General features: G+C 40.1%; 1 protein-coding gene and 1 pseudogene across 4 annotated transcripts in view; one reads left to right on the top strand and one right to left on the bottom strand.

Annotated features, from left to right (window-relative positions):
* The window catches only part of TNPO3 (transportin 3), a 102,989-nt gene that overhangs the window by 56,458 nt on the left and 25,080 nt on the right, over positions 1 to 21,451 (bottom strand). For all 4 annotated transcript variants that reach the window (XM_003896577.4, XM_031665171.1, XM_017957148.2 and 1 more), the window contains 3 exons: positions 8,121 to 8,321; positions 7,143 to 7,216; positions 5,154 to 5,310 (listed from right to left, as the gene is read on the bottom strand). In XM_003896577.4, coding sequence (XP_003896626.1) covers positions 5,154 to 5,310; positions 7,143 to 7,216; positions 8,121 to 8,321 — 432 coding nt within the window. The remainder of the gene's footprint in view (positions 1 to 5,153; positions 5,311 to 7,142; positions 7,217 to 8,120; positions 8,322 to 21,451) is intronic.
* LOC108584781 lies at positions 18,803 to 21,179 on the top strand (annotated as a pseudogene).

Here is a 21,451-nt window from a genome sequence, read left to right as displayed (position 1 = left end):
AGAGACAGAGTCTTGTTCTGTTGTCCAGACTGGAGTACACTGGCACAACCATGGCTCACTGCCACCTTGAACTCCTGGGGTCAAGTGATCCTTCTTGCCTCAGCCTCTTGAGTAGCTGGGACTACAGGTGTATGCCACCATGCTTGGTTAATTCTTTTTTTTTTTTTTTTTTTTTTTTGAGACAGGGTCTTGCTATGTTGCCCAGGCTGGTCTTGAACACCTGGCCTCAAGCAACCCTCCCACCTCAGCCTTCCAACATGCTGCAATTATAGGCATAAACCACATTGCCTGGCCCATAATGAAATTATTGATTAAAGTAAGGATTATCTACTGGAATGTAAAATAATTAGGCTAAAGTCTGACAGGGAATTGAACATTCATAAAATAACAAGCTTCCATCACACAAACTACATTATATTACAAAGGAGGAAGGTGACTTTTAAAAATGGAAGGATCAGACTTTCATCCTAATCCAGTGGTCAACCCTAGCATCACTACCGAATGCTGTATATACACTAAGACATAGCATCAAGTACCTATGATATATTCTATCCCAAAATGTTTAACTTTTAAAAACTAATCATCCAAGCCTCTCAGTTTTTCTCAATCAGGATCCTAGGAAAGAATTAAATCCTATAGGTTAAGTGTGGTGGTTCACGTTTGTAATCTCATCATTAGGGGAGGCCAAGGAGGGAGGATCATTTAAGACCAGGTTTGAGACCAGTCTGGGCAACATAGAGAGGCTCTATAGCTACAAAAAAGTTTATTGTATAAGAATTAAGTCCTTCAGAAAATTATCTGAGTGCTTATCTTCTTAATTATCCTAAGGGTGGTATATAGCTAGAACCATTATAAATGTAGAGGAAAGAATTCATTACATATAATGAAAGCTTTAGGTTTAATTCTCTTGAGGAACCCCTACTGAGAAGGGCTGTGTTGGATACAACTTCCAATTAGAGAAAATACAGAGAAAAGAAAAACAAGCTAAATGAAACAAAGGAGAGGCAATCAGAAAATCATAAAGGTAAGATAATTCTATAAAACGACTGGTACAATCTCTTCAACAAGTCATGTCATTTTAAAGAAGGAACAGGATGTGGGGCTGTGACTAAGAACCTGATACAAGGCATCGTTATAGATTGGATATTCTTTGTAAAGAGTATCTTTTTTTTCTTTCTCTCTCTTTTTGTTGAGACGGAGTCTCACTCTGTCACCCAGGCTGGAGTGCGGTGGTGCAATCACGGCTCACTGCAACCTCTGCCTCCTGGATTCAAGCAATTCTCCTGCCTCAGCCTCCCAAGTAGCTAGGACTACAGGTGCATGCCACCACACCCAGCTAATTTTTGTATTTTTAGTAGAGACAGGGTTTTACCATGTTGACAGGATGGTCTCGAGCTCCTGACCTTGTGATCTGCCAGCCTTGGCCTCCCAAAGTGCTGGGATTACAGGCATGAGCCACCAGGCCCGGCCTGTAAAGAGTATCTTAGGACTAACTGGTGAAATGTGAATATGGTCTGGGTTTATCAGATGATATGAAAACTTACTAACATGAAAAGATAAGCAGATGACTGAAAAAGCAAGATGCAGAAGAGTAGGTAAAGTATAATCGCATTTGGGCTTAAAATATCTGTATATATGTCCATAAAGAAGTATGTTCATAGAGGAAAGGGTTAACTGTATGATCTCCAGATGGTTTGAATGTAATTTGCTGTCCATATTTTCTAATTTTCCATAAAACGATTTCTTTAAAATAAATGGCTAAGTGAGAAACATATATTTAACTTAAAAGAATTATTTTAATTAATTTATTTATTTATTTTGAGATGGAGTCTCCCTCTGTCGCCCAGACTGAAGTGCAGTGGCGCAATCTCGGCTCACTGCAACCTCCGCTTCCCAGGTTCAAGTGATTCTCCTGCCTCAGCCTCCCGACTAGCTGGGACTACAGGAGTGTGCCACCACACCTGGCTAATTTTTGTATTTTTAGTAGAGATGGGGTTTCACCATGTTGGCCAGGCTGGTCTCAAACTCCTGACCTCAAGTAATCCGCCTGCCTCAGCCTCCCAAAGTGCTGGGATTACAGGGGTCAGCCACCGCACCCAGCCCTCCAATGAATTTCTAATACAAAACTGAACACAATTTTTAACAGAATTTTAATTTTTTTCAAACAAAAAGATCTATGATCTTGCTGTACTGAAACACATCTCTGAAAAATAATTTACTATAGGTGAAGTATCCCTAATCCAAACTCCAAAATGCTCCAAAATCCAAAAGTTTTTCAGTGCCAACATAACGTTCAAATGAAATGCTCACTGGAGCATTTCAGATTAGGAATGCTGAACCAGTAAATATAATGAAAATATTCCAAAATTTTAAAAACTCAGAAATCCCAAATACTACTTTTTTTGCCCTTCCCTAAACACTTCTGGTCCCAAGCCTTTCAGATAAGGGATATTCAAGCTGTATAACCACATTATTGAGAAAATTAAGCTGGACTATAAAGACCTATAAATGAGATATGGGCTAATCAATTTATTACCATGTACTTTAGGAACCAGTAAACATTTTCTATAAAGAACCAGATAAGGCTGGGGGCAGTGGTTCAAGCCTGTAATCCCAGCACTTTGGGAGGCCGAGATGGGCGGATCACGAGGTCAGGAGATCGAGACCATCCTGGCTAACATGGTGAAACCCCGTTTCTACTAAAAAATACAAAAAACTAGCCGGGCAAGGTGGCGGGTGCCTGTAGTCCCAGCTACTCGGGAGGCTGAGGCAAGAGAATGGCGTAAACCCGGGAGGCGGAGCTTGCAGTGAGCTGAGATCCGGCCACTGCGCTCCAGCCTGGGCAACAGAGCGAGAGCGAGACTCCGTCTCAAAAAAAAAAAGAAAAAAAAAAAAAAAGAACCAGACAAATATTTTACACTTTGCAGGCCATATGGTCTCTGTGAAAAATACCCAATTATGCTGATATAGTCCAAAATAATAGACAGACAAAATATAACCAAATGGGCATAACTGTGTTCCAACAAAGCTTTATTTACAAAAAGAGGCAGCCAACCCATAAGCTATAGATTTACCCACTCCTGCTCTAGCGTATTAAAAATGTCGACTAACTGAAAGGAGCCTAATCACATCTAATTCTTTTAAAAATGTGTATTAGCTCATCCATAATGGGCTACTACTACTCAAAAGGTCAAGTTAAATCTTCTATCACCTCCCTCTCAAAATTTCAGTTCATCTTTAAGAGAGGATCCTTTCTTTTCTCTCTCACAATATATAAAAATCAAATCAAAATGGATTAAAGACTTAAATGCAAGATGTGAACTATAAAACTACTACAAGAAAACATTAGGGAAATGCTGCAGGACATTGATCTGGGCAAAGATCTCTTAAGACAGACCTAAAAATCAAAGGTAACCAAAGCAAAAAAAGTCAACAAAGGGATTACATCAAGCTACAACGCTTCTGCACAGCAAAAGAAACAATCAACCAAGTGAAGAGACAACCTACAGAATGGGAGGAAATATTTGCAAACTACCCATCCAATAAGAGATTAATAACGACAATATATAAGGAACCCAAAAAACTCAATAGCAAAAAAAAAAAAAAAAAAAAAAAAAAGATTTAAAAAAATGGGCAAAAGATCAATAGCAAATGCTGGCAAGGATGCAGAGAAAGGGGAACGCTCTGGAACATAAAGTAGTACAGTCATGAAAGACAGTATTGAAGTTCCTTAGAAGACTGAAAATAGTACTACCATATGATCTAGCAATCCCACTGCTGGATAAATACCCAGAAAAGAAACCAGTATATCAAGAAGATGTCTACAATCCCATGTTTACTGCAACACTATTCACAATAGCCAAGATATGGAATCAACCTAAGTACCTATCAATGGCTGAATGGATAAAGAAACAATGGTATAGGTGCACAGTGAAATATTCATTAGCCACAAAAAGAATAAAATCCTGTCATTTGCAGCAACATGGATGGAACTGTTAGACATTAGGTTAAGTGAAATAAGCCAGGCACAGAAAGACAAATATCGCATGCTTTCACTGCTATGTTGGAGTGGAAAAAAAAACAGGATCTCATAGAGGTAAAGAGTAGAATAATGGTGATCAGAGAGGCTAGGAAGGGTAATGGGGAGGGGAGGATGAAGAAAGGTTGATTAATGGGTACACAAATACAGCTGAATAGAAAGGATCAGTTATAGTGTTACATAGCACAAAAAAGTGACTATAGTTAATAATTTATTGAGTACTTCAAAATAGCTGAAAGAGAAGATTTAGAATGTTCCCTATGCAAAGAAATGATAAAGGTTTGAGGTGATGAATATCTCAATTTGATCATCACCTGATTTGATCTGATCATCACATATTATATACTTGGATAAAAATAATACATGTGGCTGGGCACAGTGGCTCACGCCTGTAATCCCAGAGCTTTGGGAGGCCGAGGCAGGCGGATCACTTGAGGTCAGGAGTTCAAGGCCAGCCTAGACAACATGAAGCGACACCATCTCTACAAAAAAAAAACAAAACACAAACTTAGCTGGGCATGGTGGCGCACACCTGTAGTCCCAGTTACTCAAGAGGCTGAGGTGAGAGGTTCACTTGAGCCCAGGAGGGGAGGGTGCAGTGAGCTGAGATCATGCCACTGTACTACAGCTTGGGAGACAGAGACCCTGTTTCAAAAAATAAAAGTAACACATGTAACCCCACAAATATGTACCACTCTCATGTATCAATTAGAAAAAAAAAAGGAAGGATCCTTTCTTAGTAAAGTAGGTTTATACACACTTCCCTTTGCACGATCCTTTATTAACAGTCAACAGTTTGGAGCATTAAGCAGTAGAAGAGCACAAGATATATAATGAGATGGCCTTAGTTCAAATTCTGAATTAACAGTTGTATAACTCTAAAGTCCATTTTTCATTCATAAAAGAGATAACGTCACCTTTAGAGGATTATACAGAAACTTAAAAAGCATAGTTTCTGAAAGTATGTTGTAATGGTAAGGTGTTACATAAATGCCAAAGCATCATCATTAAATTTTGCAAAGAAAGCTATTTCACAATAATGCAATTGGATTACAAAATAACCATCATGGTTTTCTGCCTTTATGCAGCAACTTAGTATTTCAAACTTACTCACCAATAGAGACACTACTGTACTAGAGTAGAAGGCCAGATCTTCTATAATTTCTGTGCGCCGATTAGCTCCAATTCGTAAGGAACGACTATGTACTTCTTCAGGTAACACTGTAAGGATCTCCAGCAAAAAAGGCAAAGAAGTAACATCATTGCTGTATCTGCAAAAGAAAAAAGGGGAGATATGTTATTTATAGACAGAAAATACACAATCACGTAAGATAACAGCCATCAGAGTAACTCACAACAAAAGCAGCATTCCCACCACTATTAAAGGAGAGAAAAAAGATATAAACATAAATGTCCTCCACAATTAGTTAAGATTAAAAAAAGGACACAGTTTTTCAATGAAACATAGCCATTATAATGAACGTGATATCTATATGTCCTAACATGAAAAAACGTCCACAATGTAGTAAGTGAAAAACATGTATGAAACATATTGAATATGGGTGAACAAATACATAGGTATTTGTACATTAAAATATATATGCACTTATTTATTTTAAAATGCATAAAGGAAACTCTACATAGCCGATTGTTAATAGTGGTTGCTTGTAAAATACAGGGTTAAGGGCCAGGTGTGCTGGCTCATGCTTATGATCCCAGCACTTTGGGAGGCCAAGGCAGGAGGATCACCTGAGCCCACAAGTTCAAGACCAGCCTGGGCATCACAGGGAGTCCGTCCCTACATTAAAAATTTTTTAATTAGCCAGGCACGATGGTGTGCATCTGTAATCCCAGCTACTTAGGAGACTGAGGCAGAAGGATCTCATGAGCCCAAGAGTTGCAGGTTCCAGTGAACCATGATCACACCACTGCACTTCAGCCTGGGTGACAGAGCGAGACCCTGTTTCAAAAACAATATATAAGGATAGGGAGAGAGGATGGGGTTCGCTTCCATACTGTTAGAATTTTTTCAAGGAGCATGTGTCAATTTCCCCAATAAAATTTTTCTTTAAAAAATAAGCCATCCATTCAGGAGGCTGAGGTGGGAGGATCACTTGAGCCCGGTAGGTTGAGGCTGAGGTTGTAGTGAGCCATGACTGTGCCACTGCACTCCAGCCTGGGTGACATAGCAAGACTGTGTCTCAAAAAAAATAAAAATAATTTTTTAAAAAGTTATACAGGCTGGGTGAGGTGGCTCACACCTGTAATCCCAGCACTTTGGGAGGCCAACGTGGGCAGATCACTTGAGGTCAGGAGTTCGAGACCAGCCTGGCCAAACCCCGCCTCTACTGAAAATATAAAAATTAGCTGGGCGTGGTGGCACATGCCTGTAATCTCAGCTACTTGGGAGGCTGAGACAGGAGAATCACTTGAACCTGGGAGGCGGAGGTTGCAGTGAGCCGAGATCACACCACTGAACTCCAGCTTGGGCAACAAGAGTGAAACTCCAGCTCAAAATAAAATAAAATAAATAAAAAGTTATCTATAAAAGGCTGTAATGACACACTACATTGTAAGTAAAAAGTACATCTAGACTTTATTCAAAAATAACTTCCCAACCAAATGCAAGCAAATATCAAGATTATCTTGCCAGGACCCAGAAGGAACGCTTGTTTCAAAGTAGCAAGTTCTGTGTGTCTAAAAAGAATACTGTCCCTCTGATAAACGTGAAACAAACCCCAATTAGTAAGAACATATATTCATAACAACTTCTCATTTAATATACTCTTAAATTCTATATTTTTACAAAACGGCTGTCATGCCAGTTAGTGAGAGTGATCCACAAGGCAATAAAAGACTTTGCTGCAATTAATTCAAGAAGTGTGTGTTACATAAATTACTAGTCTTTTACAACCCACACAATATATTTCAGTGGTATTTAAAATTTTAGATAAGTTTCACTTAATCTAACAAAGGTTAATAACATAATTCTATGTTAAGAGTTCAGGGAAATAGTCAAATATCTAGCTATTGCCAACAAATTTCTCTGTGTAGGTTAATGGCAATTCCAAATGCTAATATACAGTCAATATAAATTACTTACTTTTCCACCAGTGTTTGCACACATCCCTTCCAGGAAGGCATCTGTAGGGCAAGATCTGCTATTGCTAAAGCAAGCTGAATAAGAGAGAATAAATGAAGACAGATGAACAGAAATAGGGTTACAATAAATATTAATTGGGAAGCAAAGAAATTACATTTCTTCCAAACAATATAACAACTAGACTAACCTTCCCTCCCCCATTTCTCCCAACCTTCAGTTATATGTATCTGATGTAAACTCTTCTGGGTTAGCTATAAATTGCTGAAATTTAAGAGTTAACTTTTAAAAATTAAAGAAAAAAAAAAAAACAGAAAAGAAGTCAAACAACAGAATATGGACATTCCTCAAAATATATCAATATTTACTTTTATTTGGCAATACCACAGAACTTCACAGACATATAAATTATACTATGCCAAAGGTCAAAGCTACTAACAAAGTCAGACCTTTGACTCAGTTCTCAAATAATGGATTGCCATTTCCCTTCTCTTTCCATTTCTCATCTTGAAGACTTAAGCAAAAGCCTCCTCTTCAAGGACACTTCTATGCCAGGCAGAGGACACACGTGAGTATGTACTCACAGAAGCTTCCGGTTTTCCTATCTAATGTATTTCCCTGTCCAAGGGGGAAAAGGACAGATACTCTAGTTCAACCTTTCATTCATGAGACCTTTGCTAAAGCCAATCAGCCCAGAAAGGATTTCTTAAAAGGCAACTACCTAAACCTCTGACCTAGCATGCCTGTGAAAACACATACTCACCTTAACCACTTCTGGTATTAAGTTAGTTCAAAACCAAATGAACTCTAAGATTAATACAAAAGATTAAAAATTTCATTTTCTATCCACTTACAAGAATACAGCAGTATATCTGTAATGAAGTTAACATTACCTCACATGGCCTAACAATACCAATTAAAATAATCCTGATAAATTCAAATGGCCATACAAATTTCTCTAATGAGAAGCACAGGATTTACCTGCGTTACAATGACAGGTGACAAGTCTTTCAAGTTCTGGATATGGGTTAGCAATGAGTCCCGTAAAGAGGCATGAGAGTCTGTGGGGAGCTCATAAAATGAGGTCTGAATCTTCATTTTCATGGTCTGTGCAGCAAAATAGCATGATTCCACATCCTGTCGGATCTGTAACAACTGGTCTGAGATCTCCCATGCATGAACCTGAAAGCGTATTAGACAAAGATGTCTTAAAGAAGACTACTTTTCTAATTTTAATGCCACAATCTCAATACTTATATAAACATATTTAGACCAACGTATAAAGAAAAATCTGACAGGCTAAATCACCCAGTAATTCAGCCAACAGTTCAAAATACATTGTTACACGCTCTGTTCAACAAAGTAATTACCTAAAATCTGACTAATTCTAGGAAGGCACGAGAGCTATCAGTTAAATTAATAGATACAATCTTGTTGATTTGAATGACTGTGTGGGTGTCAAGAATATGAAGAAAAATGTCCCAAAAGTCTCCACTAAATAATTTCCACTGTATAATTTCCAGTCCTAATCTCTGGTTGGATGTTTCTTCTCTTTTCTTGCTTAAAATAAAGCTTTGTTCACTCTAAGAATTGAATCCAGAAGCTGTTTTAATATATCTATAAATATAAGAATATATTTTATATTGGTCTCAGTAGCCCTACATTTCAATTATTAGTTCCTGATAAAACAGAAGAAAAGCTATCTTGGCTCTAGTAAATATTTCACATCCTTCAATTATTTTCTTTCTTTTTTTGGAGACAGAGTCCCGCTCTGTCACTCAGGCTGGAGTGCAGCGGCACAATCTAGGCTCACTTGCAACCCCTGCCTCCCAGGTTCAAGTGATTCTCCTGCCTCAGCTTTCCAACTAGCTGGGATTACAGATGTGCACCACCACACCCAGCTAATATTTGTATTTTTAGTAGAGGCGAGGTTTTACCATGTTGGCCAGGCTGATCTTGAACTCCTGACCTCAGGTGATACTCCTGCCTCGGCCTCCCAAAGTGCTGGGATTACAGGCATGAGCCACCGTGCCTGGTCCTTTCAATTATTTCCTGATGAATTACGACTTGGCAAAGTGCTACATATGCTACTGAAATCACTTTCAACGGAAAAATAAACTTATCTACAGACATAATAAAAAGAACCAAAGTATAAAATCTGGTCTCTAGTAGCTAGTCACAATTATAAAGGGGAGCCATATTTTGAAGACAACTTTGTAAACAAAATCATGCAGTAGATTGTAGACAACTAGTTAATTAGTTTAATTCTAATCCAATTCTATGCTAAACAGCCTCTGGAAGAAGACTAACATGGACTGGCAATAATGGACTGAAAAAAATTTCAACCTCAATTCAGGAACAGTGTATATTGTAAAGAGAAGGGATCAATTTCTTATGAAGACAGAGCTCTTCACAAGTAATACATAATCCCTTGTGTATCCTTCAAGATCTTTCCAAAGATAGATATGAAGCAAGTTAAGATATAGAAACAGGTAGAATAAACGGCTTGTACAAGTTCCTAAAGTAAATGGAAAATAAAGACCCTGAATTTCCTAATTACAGATTTACTGACATAAAACTTAGCTTTAGGCTGGGCGTGTGGCTCGTGCCTATAATCACAGCACTTTGGGAGACCAAAGGGGGAGGATTGTTTGAGCCCAGAAGTTTTGACACTGGCCTGGGCAACATGACAAGACCCCCGTGCCTCTACAAAAAATTTAAAAAATTAGCTGGGGCCCGGCACAGTGGCTCACGCCTGTAATCTCACCACTTTGGGAGGCAGAGGCAAGCAGATCACCTGAGGTCAGGAGTTCAAGACCAGCCTGGCCAACATGGTGAAACCCTGTCTGTACTAAAAATACAAAAAAATTAGTCGGGTGTGGTGGCACTCTCCTGTAATCCTAGCTACTCAAGAGGCTGAGGCAGGAAAATAGCTTGAACTCAGGAGGCAGAGGTTGCAGTGAGCCGAGATTGCACCACTGTATTCCAGCCTGGGTGACAGAGTGAGACCCTGTCTAAAAAAACTAAAAACTAAAAACTAAAAAATTAGCTGCGCATGGTGGCATGCACCTGTAGTTCCAGCTACTTGGGATGCTGAGGCGAGAGCATTGCTTGAGCCCAGGCAACAGGCACCCTGTTTTTAAAAAAACCACCCCTCCCACCCCCCACCAAAAAACCCCAACATTAGCTTTCGATGAAATAAGGGGTACAAAGTAAGCATGAGGTGTTAACTTCTTTACAGATATAGTATATTTTACTAATTTTTGTACTTTTTAGTCCAAGCATCACGTCTCAAATGTATTCAACAAATGTTTAATGAATTAATGCAGTACTAATAGCACCAATTTTCCTTTCTCAAGTAAAAAATCTTCCAAAGTTTTTAGCCATTGATTAACCAGTAATCCAAGCATGCCTATGATTTAATATACCATCAGAATATCTTTACTTTGATCACATTAATATCTTTTTATTTTTTGAGACAGGGTCTCACTCTGTCACCCAGGCTGGAGTGCAGTGGCACGATCTCAGCTCACTGCAGCCTCGACCTCCTGGGCTCAAGAGATAATCTTGCCTCAGCCCCCTAGTAGTTGGAACTACAGGTGTCTGCTACCACACCCGGCTAATTTTTGTATTTTTTGTACAGATGGGGTTTCACCATGTTGCCCAGGCTGGTCTTGAACTCCTAAACTCAAGCGATCCTCCTGCCTTGGCCTCCCAAAGTGCTGGGATTCCAGGCGTGAGCTACCATGCCTAGCTGATATATTTTTAAATAGCAAAAAGTTTCTATGAAGCTTTATACAATCTCCACAAATCCCTCATAAAAACAGAGCATTAGACAGCAACAAAACTAGGTGTTGTCTAGTTATCTCCAAGGGTATCTACAAGAACCCCAAAATATAAGTGGAAAGAGACAAGCCAGTGACATCTGTAAGACCTGTGTAGTTTTAGTCTCAGTAAATGTGGAAGCAGAGGCAAACAACATGGTATCTAATGGACCTAAGAACAGAGAAACACCAAGAACCAACAGAGATTCACTGGAAAGTACAAGGAGCCAATCTGAGGATGGCAGTTGAAAATGGAGAAGGTTGGGCCGGGCGCAGTGGCTCATGCCTGTAATCCCAGCACTTTGGGAGGCCGAGGCACACAGATCACCTGAGGTCAGGAGTTCAAGACCAGTCTGGCCAACATGGTGAAACCCCGTCTCTACTAAAATACAAAAATTAGCTGGGCATGGTGGCGGGTGCCTGTAATCCCAGCTACTCTGGAAGCTGAGACAGGAGAATCACTTGAATCCGGGAGACGGTGGTTGCAGTGAGCCGAGATCACACTACTGCACTCGGCTGGGCGGCTGAGTGAGACTCCGTCTCAAAAAAAAAAGAAAATGGAGGAGGTTTTACCCAATCCAATAGCCAGTGAGTATAAGTGTGAAGGGGATGCCAATAGTTTAGCCTTTATAAAACCTTGAAACCAAACAACGAGGAAAAGACCCCAACTGAGGAAAAACTGCTGTGAAAAAAACCCAAAATAATATAGGACAAGTATAATAGAAATGAAGGAAGAAAAGGTTGAAAGTATTATCCTTAATCAAACCTTCTTCTAGAAATTCAGAAAAACTAATTTCACAGAAAATAAGCAACTGAGGTCAAATGTCATACATGGCTGAAAGAGAAAATAAGCAGAGTAACACCTTATGAGGAAAGAAGACCAGAAAAACAGGTTTAAAAACCTAGCCTATTATTTCAAAATGAGCTAAACAACGTTAAGAAAATGATACAAGATACGGAAGAACAGAATTGGGAAGGAAAATTTCAGAAATGCGGTAAAAATCTCAGGAAAAAAACAGAAATTAAAGAAGAAAATCCCTTCAGAGATGAAGACTAGGAGGAATTTCACTGTGACTAAACACATCAGATGATGTCTTAAGAGAAACACATGAAAAGGAGTTTTTAAAATAAAAAAAAATTTTAAAGATTCAAGAGGAAATGACAAATATTGAACAGAGACAAAGATCTAACATCTAGACAACAGAGATCTCTGAAGAAGAAAATCAAAACAAGGAAACGGAACAATTATCAAAAACTGTAATTCAAGAAAATGTTCCTAGTTGGGCAAGGCAGTTTACGCCTATAATCCCAGCATTTTAGGAGGCAGAGGTGGGAGGCTTGACGCCAGGAGTTTGGGACCAGCCTGAGCAACATAGCAAGATACTGCCTCTACAAAAATTTAAAAAATTAGCTGGGTGTGGTGGTGTGTGCCTGTAGTCCTAATTACTAAGGAGGCTGAGGAGGAAGAATCATTTGAGCCCAGGAGTTTGAGGTTACAGTGCGCTATGACCCTGCTACTAATTTTTTTTTTAATTTAAAAAATTTGGTATCAAAGTTATCAAAAGAGGAAGGGTAAATAAATGAATATAATCCCATCACTACACTCCAGCCTGGGTGACAGAGCAAGACCCCATCTCTTAAAAAAAAAAAAAAAAAAAACAGAAAAGGTTTCTGAAATGTTGGGTGGTAAGAGAGAAAGACATGGAACTATACATTGAAAGAGTATATCATATACCTAAAAATACCAACCCAGAATAACCAATACTGAGACATAATCTGGTAAAATTAATATACTTAAAGAAAAAGAATAAAATAATTTGGACATCTATATAAAAACAGCAAATGATTTACAAGGGAAAAAATTAGATTATCATCTACTTTGACTTGAACACTTCATGGCAGAAGAAAATGAAAGAACATGGTAAAGATATGCTAAGAAAGAAAATGTGACGAAGATTTTATGTCAAGTCAAACTAATTTTCAATTATAAAGGCCAGAAACTGTTACTTGCAAGAATGTAGATATTATTCCTAAAAGCCCTTCCTAAACAATCTGCTTTAAAAAAAAAAAAAAAAAAAAAAGAGCTTTGGACAATCAAACTGATTAGAGAGAACAAGGCATCAATGTAAGGACTGGGGGTGAATATTAACCATAGTTTATTACAACAATTACGAATAAATGAAGGTCAAAAGAGAAATGGTATGTAATGATTACAAGCTCTGTATAGACACAGTGTGGAAGAAAGGGGAGAGCACATGCAAAACTACGCTTGTTTTCAGTGTACATACTGATAGTAGTAGTGTTAGCATTGTTAGTCTGAGGCTACTGACTAGGCTAATGTGGGACAGAGCTACTGAGTAATTATGAGATATTCTATCACCGTCTGTGTCCCTCACAACCTGGATTCTCAGTATGGAAGAAAAGAAGTACAGACAAAAAGGCTTAAGTTAAAAACTTTATAATGCTGTAGTTGAAAAGGCAATATAAATTCATGAGGTATTTTACCTTTAAGTACTTATACCCACTATTTATATACCTACTTTTCTACATATGTATACACACACATAGATAATTTATATATCCTATATAGATACATAAAATATATACAATTCCCTAGCTCTATCCACTGAAAGCCCTAAACATACTGTCCAACTCAGTAACAAGTTGCATCCCTAGCGCCTACACTGTAGCCTTTAAATTCAATTTCCCACTAAAAGATACCAATATTAAATATACAAGACAGGCCCATGATACATTTTGTCATACTAGAAAGGACAGAAGACAATAAGACTACTAGAGTCATTTCAAAAGTACTGAGGAGCCAAGGAGGCAACCAGCTGGCCAGAGATAGGACCATTTCGGATTCAGCAAGGAATACAAGGAAAAAACAAACTGGCCACCACAGGCCATTTTTGGTAACAATTACAAGCAGATATAAACTCATTATCTTACAAGGGAAAAAAATCATGTATTTATCTTGGTTTTCCTATATAAACTGTACTCCTAAGTAACCTAACAGATGAGAAGAGTCTCTTTATAGAAGTATTACAATGGCAAAAACCACAATTACTTTGGCACTAACCTAACAGCATGTAAGTAAAGAAATAACAGATTTAGAATATTAACACTTCACAACCCACAATTAATGGACTAAGCACTGAACAATAACAGCTAGTTACATCACACACAAAAAAGAATAAGGTGGATTAAAGATAGCTGTGAATATAATGCTAATCCTACACTGAAAGGTAGAATCTACATGCCTTTGAATCTGCACTGGCCTTGATACCTTGCATAACTGACAGAATATGGCAGGAAGTGACATTCTGGAACTTTCAAGGTTAAGTCAAAGGAATCTTTGGAGCTTCTGCCTTGGTATCCTGAACACTACTCTGAGGAAAGCCACTGCCTGTAAAAACTTAAGACTACTCTGCTGGAGAGAACGTGGTAGAGCCCTGAGACCACATGGAAATCTAGAGGGGCCCAACTGAATCCAGGCTTCCAGTCATTCCCACCAGACTGTCAGGCATGTAAATGAAGCCATCTTAGAACCTCCAGACCAGCTCAGCCACCAAATGGATGAAACCCGAAGGAGCACAATCAGGATCCCGGATGCTGATTTGAGCCCGCTCAAATTCCTGATCAACAAAGTTATGAGATATAATAAAATGGTTTTTATTTCAAATCACTTAAGTTTTGGGGTAATCTGCTTCATCGTGGTAAACAATCAGAACCACCAGAAAACCAAACACTATATGCCTCTTGATGAAAGGAGATACCAAAATAACAAGGGAATCAAATCTGTGCCTCATTGAGCCTCTAGATCCAGCAGCTAATTTGCAGGAAAAACAAAGGAGAGTAGAACTGAATCATGACAATAAAATCAGCAAAATCCACTGTGGGAAACTCTACAGGTCAAATGGCCCTGATAGTTCAACAGATAAATAATCTACAGAGGCCAGGTGTTGTGGCTCACGCCTGTAGCCCCAGCACTCTGTGAGGCCAAGGCAGGCGGATCGCTTGAGGCCAGGAGTTTGAGACCAGCCTGGGTAACAAGCAAGACCCTGTCTCTAGGAAAAATTTTTGAAAACTTTGCCATGTGTGGTGGCATGCCCCTTAGTCCCAGCTACTCGGGAGGCTGAGGGGAAGGATCCCTTGAGCCCAGGAGTTTAAGGCTGCAGTGAGCATTGATCACACTTCACACTCCAGCCTGGGCTACAGAGCAAGACTCTGTCTTAAAAAAAAAAAAAAATTAACAGAGAGAGAACCTGCAGATTAAGACACTCAGAAAACATATTAAAAAACAGGCTGGGCACGGTGGCTCACACCTGTAATCCCTGCACTTTGGGAGGCCAAGGCGGGTGGATCACCTGAGGTCAGAAATTCGAGACCTGCCTGGCCAACACGATGAAACCCCATCTCTACTAAATATACAAAAAATTAGCTGGGCATGGTGGCAGGTGCCTGTAATCCCAGTTACTCAGGAGGCTGAGACAGGAGAACTGCTTGAACCCAGGAGGCGGAGATTGCAGTGAGCCAAGATTGCACCACTGCACTCCAGCCTGGGCAACAACAGCGAAACTCCGGCTCAAAAAAAAAAGAACCAGCTGGACCCACTAAGCCACTAAGTATAAAACCATAAAGAAACACAAAAGATTATTATAAAAGGACAGTGGTTACCTCTATGGGGAGGAAAGTAGTTATGTCAAATGGTACAAGAATAGCTTCTGGAGTGGAATGGCCAGTAAAGTTCTATTTCTTTTCTTTTCTTTTTTTATAAAAATGGGACAGGGTCTCGCTATGTTATCCAGGCTGGTCTCAAACTTCTGGGTTCAAGCAATCTTCTTGCCTCGGTCTCCCAAAGTGCCAGGATTACAGGTTTGAACCACTGTGCTCAAAGTTCTATTTCTTGACTTAGGTGGTGGGTACAAGGATATCCGTATATAGTAATTCACTAAGCTACACATTTGCATTGTGTTTCTGTGTTTACATTTAGAAAACAAAACAAAACAACAATAAAAACCCCAATGTAGGCTGGGCGCAGTGGCTCACACCTGTAATCCCAGCAGTTTGGGAGACCGAGACTGGTGTATCACCTGAGGTCAGGAGTTCTGGACCAGCCTGGCCAACATGGTGAAACCCCATCTCTGCTAAAAATACAAAAATTAGCCAGGCGTGGTGGTGTGTGCCTGTAGTCCCAGCTACCCAGGAGGCTGAGGCAGGAGAATTGCTTGAACCCGGGAGGCGGAGGTTGCAGTGAGCCGAGATTGCACCATTGCACTCCAGCGTGGGCAGCAGAGTGAGACTCTGTCTCAAAACAAACAAACAAACAAAAAAAATCTTTTTCCCAAATGAAATCCACCTGTCAACCCACCAGGGTCAAGACCCTTGGGGAAAAAATTGCTTGTGCAGTGCCACATTGTGCAGAAACCAAACGATAGAAACTAGCAGAAAACACCAACCGTATCATTCTCAATTATCTGTACTTCTGACTTTAAACATTTCTATCTCCTTAAAAGTAGAGACCTCAAAAATGAAGGGCAGAAGCAAAACAAAACAAAACAAAACAATTACTTACCCCCGGGCAAACCAGTAATCTTAGAGGTAGAGATGCAAAACTGGTTAACTTGGAGGGTAGGGATGCACAGGAAATTTATTTTTCAAGTACCTTTGATGATGATTGAATTTTTTTTTTTTTTTTTTTTTTTTTTAGAAAGAATTTCGCTCTTGTTGGCCAAGCTGGAGTACAATGGCACAATCTCGGCTCACTGCAACCTCCGCCTCTCAGGTTCAAGCGATTCTCCTGCCTCAGCCTCCCATGTAGCTGGGATTACAGGCATGTGCCACCACACCCAGCTAATTTTCGTATTTATAGCAGAGACGGGGTTTCACCATGTTGGCCAGGCTGGTCTCAAACTCCTGACTTCAGGTGATCTGCCTGCTTTGGTCTCCCAAAGTTCTGGGATTACAAGCATGAGCCACTGCACCCGGCTGTTTGATTATTTTTAAAATGTCTTTTGTAATTACCTTTTTATTAAAAATAACTTGTACTTTATATTCAATTTTTTAAAAAGTGATACAGATCTTGTAAATTTTTTTTGACAGGGCCTCTCTCTGTCACTCAGGCTGGAGGGCAGTGGCACCATCACAGCTCACTGTAGCCTCAAATTCTTGGGCTCAAGTGATCTGCCTACCTTAGCCTCCTGCATAGCTGGGACTACAGGCATACATCACGGCACCCAGCTAATTTTTTTTCTTTTTTTTTTTTTGTAGAGACAGGTCTTGCTATAATGTCTAAGTTGGTCTCAAACTCCTGGGCTTGCCTGCCTCAGCCTCCCAAAGTGCTAGGATTACTGGTATGAACAATCACATCTGGCCTGTAAGACTTTTTTCTATAAAATTTGTTTAGAAAAGGTAGCAAAGCTTTTTAACAACACATAGGAGTTAGTTTCATGTCCATATGCTCCCTAAACAATAATGCTACCTCTCTCATAACATTCATCGGGTGTTTCAACTTTGGTTATAACAGACCATCTGGTATTATTACACCAATTCATAAACTACCAGAAAAGATTCACTAAGACCAGGCGCAGTGGCTCAAGCCTGCAATCCCAGCACTTTGGGAGGCCGAGGCAGGCAGATCACTTGAGGTCAGGAGTTCGAGACTAACCCGGCTAATATGGTGAAACCCCATTTCTACTAAAACTACAAAAATTAGCCTGGTGTGATAGCATGCACCTGTAATCCCAGCTACTCAGGAGGCTGAGGCAGGAGAATCGCTTGAACCCAGGAGGTGGATGTTGCAGTGAGCCAAGAACACGCTACTGCACTTCAACCTGGGCAACAGAGCAAGACTTGGTCTCAAAAAAAAAAAAGAAAAGAAAAAAAATTCACTAAATACTCCCCACAAAGAACGTTTTTAAAGACACCAGCGCTAAAATATGAGGCCACAGATCCCAGAGAGAAGGGAATGGAAGAGCATAGAGTTCAGTTCACTCTTCGGCTCCACTTTTCCCCTCATGGCATTTGCCAATTTGAAAGTGGAAGACACGAGGCTAAGAAGCTGAAGATCTCTGGACATTCTCACAAGACTGGGGAAATCAAAACTGGAATTCAGAGATATCGAAGAGGAGCCCTGGTAAATACTCCAAACTCTCGAGTTGGGACCCAGTGACAGAAATAAGAAATATACCACTCCTTAAAAAGACTGATACGTTAGGCCACAAAGTAAGTCTTAATAAATTTTCAAAGACTGAAATCATACAAAATATCTTTTCTGATCACAATTAAATAAAACTAGGAGTCAACAGCAAAAGGGAAACTAGAAATTTCCCAAATATGTGGAAATTAAACAACATACTCTTAAAAAAACCAATGGGTCAAGGAAGGGAAATCAGAAAACACCTTCAGACAAATGAAGATGTTTCTTGACTTGGGTGGTGGCTAAAAGGACATCCGCATATAGTAACTCACTAAGTTATACATTTGTATTGTGTTTCTGTGTTTATGTTTAGAAAATAAAACAGAACAAAAACCCCAATGTTGCATATTAAACTGAACTAGTATAAAATCTAGTATAAAACTGAACTAAACTGAACTAGCATAAAAAACACAACATACCAAAACGTATGGGATGCAACAAAAACTGTGCTGAGAAATAAAATGTATAACTGTATATGCTTACATTAAAAAAGAAAAAAAGGACTCAAGTCAACAACCTAATTTTATACCTTAAGGAACCAGAAAAAGAACAAACTAAATCCAAAGCTAGCAGAAAGAAGGAAATAATAAAGATTTATGGCAAAGATTAACAAAAGAGAGGATAGGAAAATCAAGGGGATGCTACAAAAAGATCAACAAGGTCAGTCCCGGCAGCCGCAGTCACTGGCCGCCCCTCTGCCAACAGCTCCAGCGCTACCTTGGGCCAGCATCTCTGGCAAGCAGAAGCAAGGCACTGACAGGCACAGCAGAGAGGTCCTGTAGCTCTGGCTCAGAGAGCAGCATCTTCACTTTCCGTGGTACCCAGGTGCTCTGAGAATGTTTCCACTGCTGCTCTGAGGGCACAAGAGGCAGGATTTGGAATTCCTGGAGAACTGTCTTTGTGAGAATCTGGAAATATTTCTTTCAATTCCATCTCTTAGTTTTCCATTTTGTTGTGTTTCAGAGGAACATCAAGAAACCATGAAAAGTTTAGTAATGAAGAGTTTCACCGCCACTCGCTTCCTTGATGAAGGTTTTACTGCCAAGGACATTCTGGACCAAAAATTTAATGAATTTTCTTCTGATGATGATTAGGATGGCTTCTATGTCATGGACCTTAGAGACATTCTAAAGATATATCTAAGATGGTTAAAAGTTCTTCCTCGGCCGGGCGCGGTGGCTCAAGCCTGTAATCCCAGCACTTTGAGAGGCCGAGACGGGCGGATCACGAGGTCAGGAGATCGAGACCATCCTGGCTAACATGGTGAAACCCCGTCTCTACTAAAAAATACAAAAAACTAGCCGGGCGAGGTGGCGGGCGCCTGTAGTCCCAGCTACTCGGGAGGCTGAGGCAGGAGAATGGCGGGAACCCGGGAGGCGGAGCTTGCAGTGAGCTGAGATCCGGCCACTGCACTCCAGTCTGGGCGACAGAGCGAGACTCCGTCTCAAAAAAAAAAAAAAAAAAAAAAAGTTCTTCCTCATGTCACCCCCTTTCATGCAGTCAAACATAATGATAGCAGAGCCATCATGAAGACTCTCACTGCCATTGGGACAGGATTTGACTGTGCTAGCAAGGCTGAAATACAATTGGTGCAGATTCTGGGGATGCCCCCAAAGAGGTTTATCTATGCAAATTCTTGTAAACAAATGTCTCAAATTAAGTACACTGCCGATAATGGAGTCCAGATGATGATTTTCGGTAATAAGGTCAAGTTGATGTCAGTTGCCAGAACACACTCAAAGCAGAGTTGGTTTTTAAGATTGCAAATGATGATTCCAAAGCAGTCCGTCACCTCAGTGTTAAATCTGGTGCCAAGCTCAAAGCCAGCAGGCTTCTTCTGGAATGGGCAAAAGAGCTAAATATTGATGTCACTGGTGTCAGCTTCCATGTAGGAAGTAGCTGTACCAATCCTGAGACCTTTATGCAGGTAGCCTCCAATGTCCACTGTGTCTTTGACACAGGAGTTGAGTTTGGTTTCAGTATGTAACTGCTTGATACTAGCAGTTGCTTTCCTGGATCTGAGGATGTGAGGCTTAAATCTGAAGTATTACCAGTGTAATCAACCCAGCATAGGACAAGTATTTTCTACCAGACTCTAGAGTGAGAGTCACAGCTAAGCCAGGCAGATATTTCATGTGGCATCAGCTTCATTGCCAAAAATATCATATTAAAAGAACAGACAGGGCCAGGCACGGTGGCTCACGCCTGTAATCCCAGTACTTTGGGAGGCCGAGGTGGGCAGATCATGAGGTCAGGAGATCGAGACCATCCTGGAGGCGGGCAGATCACGAGGTCAGGAGATCGAGACCATCCTGGCTAACACGGTGAAAACCCATCTCTACTAAAAAAAAATACAAAAAATTAGCCGGGTGTGGTGGCGGGCGCCTTAGTCCCAGCTACTTGGGAGGTTGAGGCAGAAGAATGGCGTGAACCCAGGAGGCAGAGCTTACAGTGAGCCAAGATCACGCCACTGCACTCCAGCCTGGGTGACAGAGCGAGACTCTGTCTCAAAAAGAAAAGAGAAAAAAAAAGGACAGGCTCTGATAAGGAAGATGAGTCAAGTGAACAGACCTTTAGGTATTATATGAATGATGAAGTATATGGATCATTTCATCAATCCTTTATGATCATGCACATGTAAAGCCCCTGCTGCAAAAGAGACCGACATCAGTGAGAAGTATTATTCATCCAGCATATGGGAAGAACATGTGATGTCCTTGATCAGATTGTTGAGCAGTGTGATCTGCCCAAAATATATGTAGGTAATTGGATGCTCTTTAAAAACATGGGCACTGACACTGTTGCTGCTGCTTCTACTTTCACTGGATTCCAGAGGCCAACAATCTACATGTGATGTCAGGACCAGCATCGAAACTCATGCAGCAAATCTAGAACCACGACCTCCCACCCCAGATAGAGGAACAGGACATTAGCACCCTGCCTGTGACTTGTGCTTGGGCAAATGGAATGAAACATCACTCAGCAACCTGTGCTTCCGCTAGTATTAATATGTAGATATCACTCTCGTTGTTGTTAACTATGAGTCCTGCTTGAATTAAGGGATTTCATAAGAGTTGGGTTCGCATGGATGGGGCAAGATGGAAGACCAGTATATGGGTCACACGTTATTTGTGTTCCTATGGGAACTATTTAAATATTTGTTTTATATGGATTTTTATTCACTTTTCGTAAGAGTTGGGTTCGCATGGATGTGACAATATGGAAGACTAGGATATAGTTCACACACTGTTTATGTTCCTATGGAAACTATTTAAATATTTGTTTTA

The sequence above is a fragment of the Papio anubis genome, chromosome 4 (genome assembly GCF_008728515.1).
Source record: "Papio anubis isolate 15944 chromosome 4, Panubis1.0, whole genome shotgun sequence".
NCBI lineage: Eukaryota > Metazoa > Chordata > Mammalia > Primates > Cercopithecidae > Papio > Papio anubis.
The sequence above is the reverse complement of the archived record's forward strand: the minus strand, read 5'-3'. Positions and strand labels throughout refer to the sequence as shown.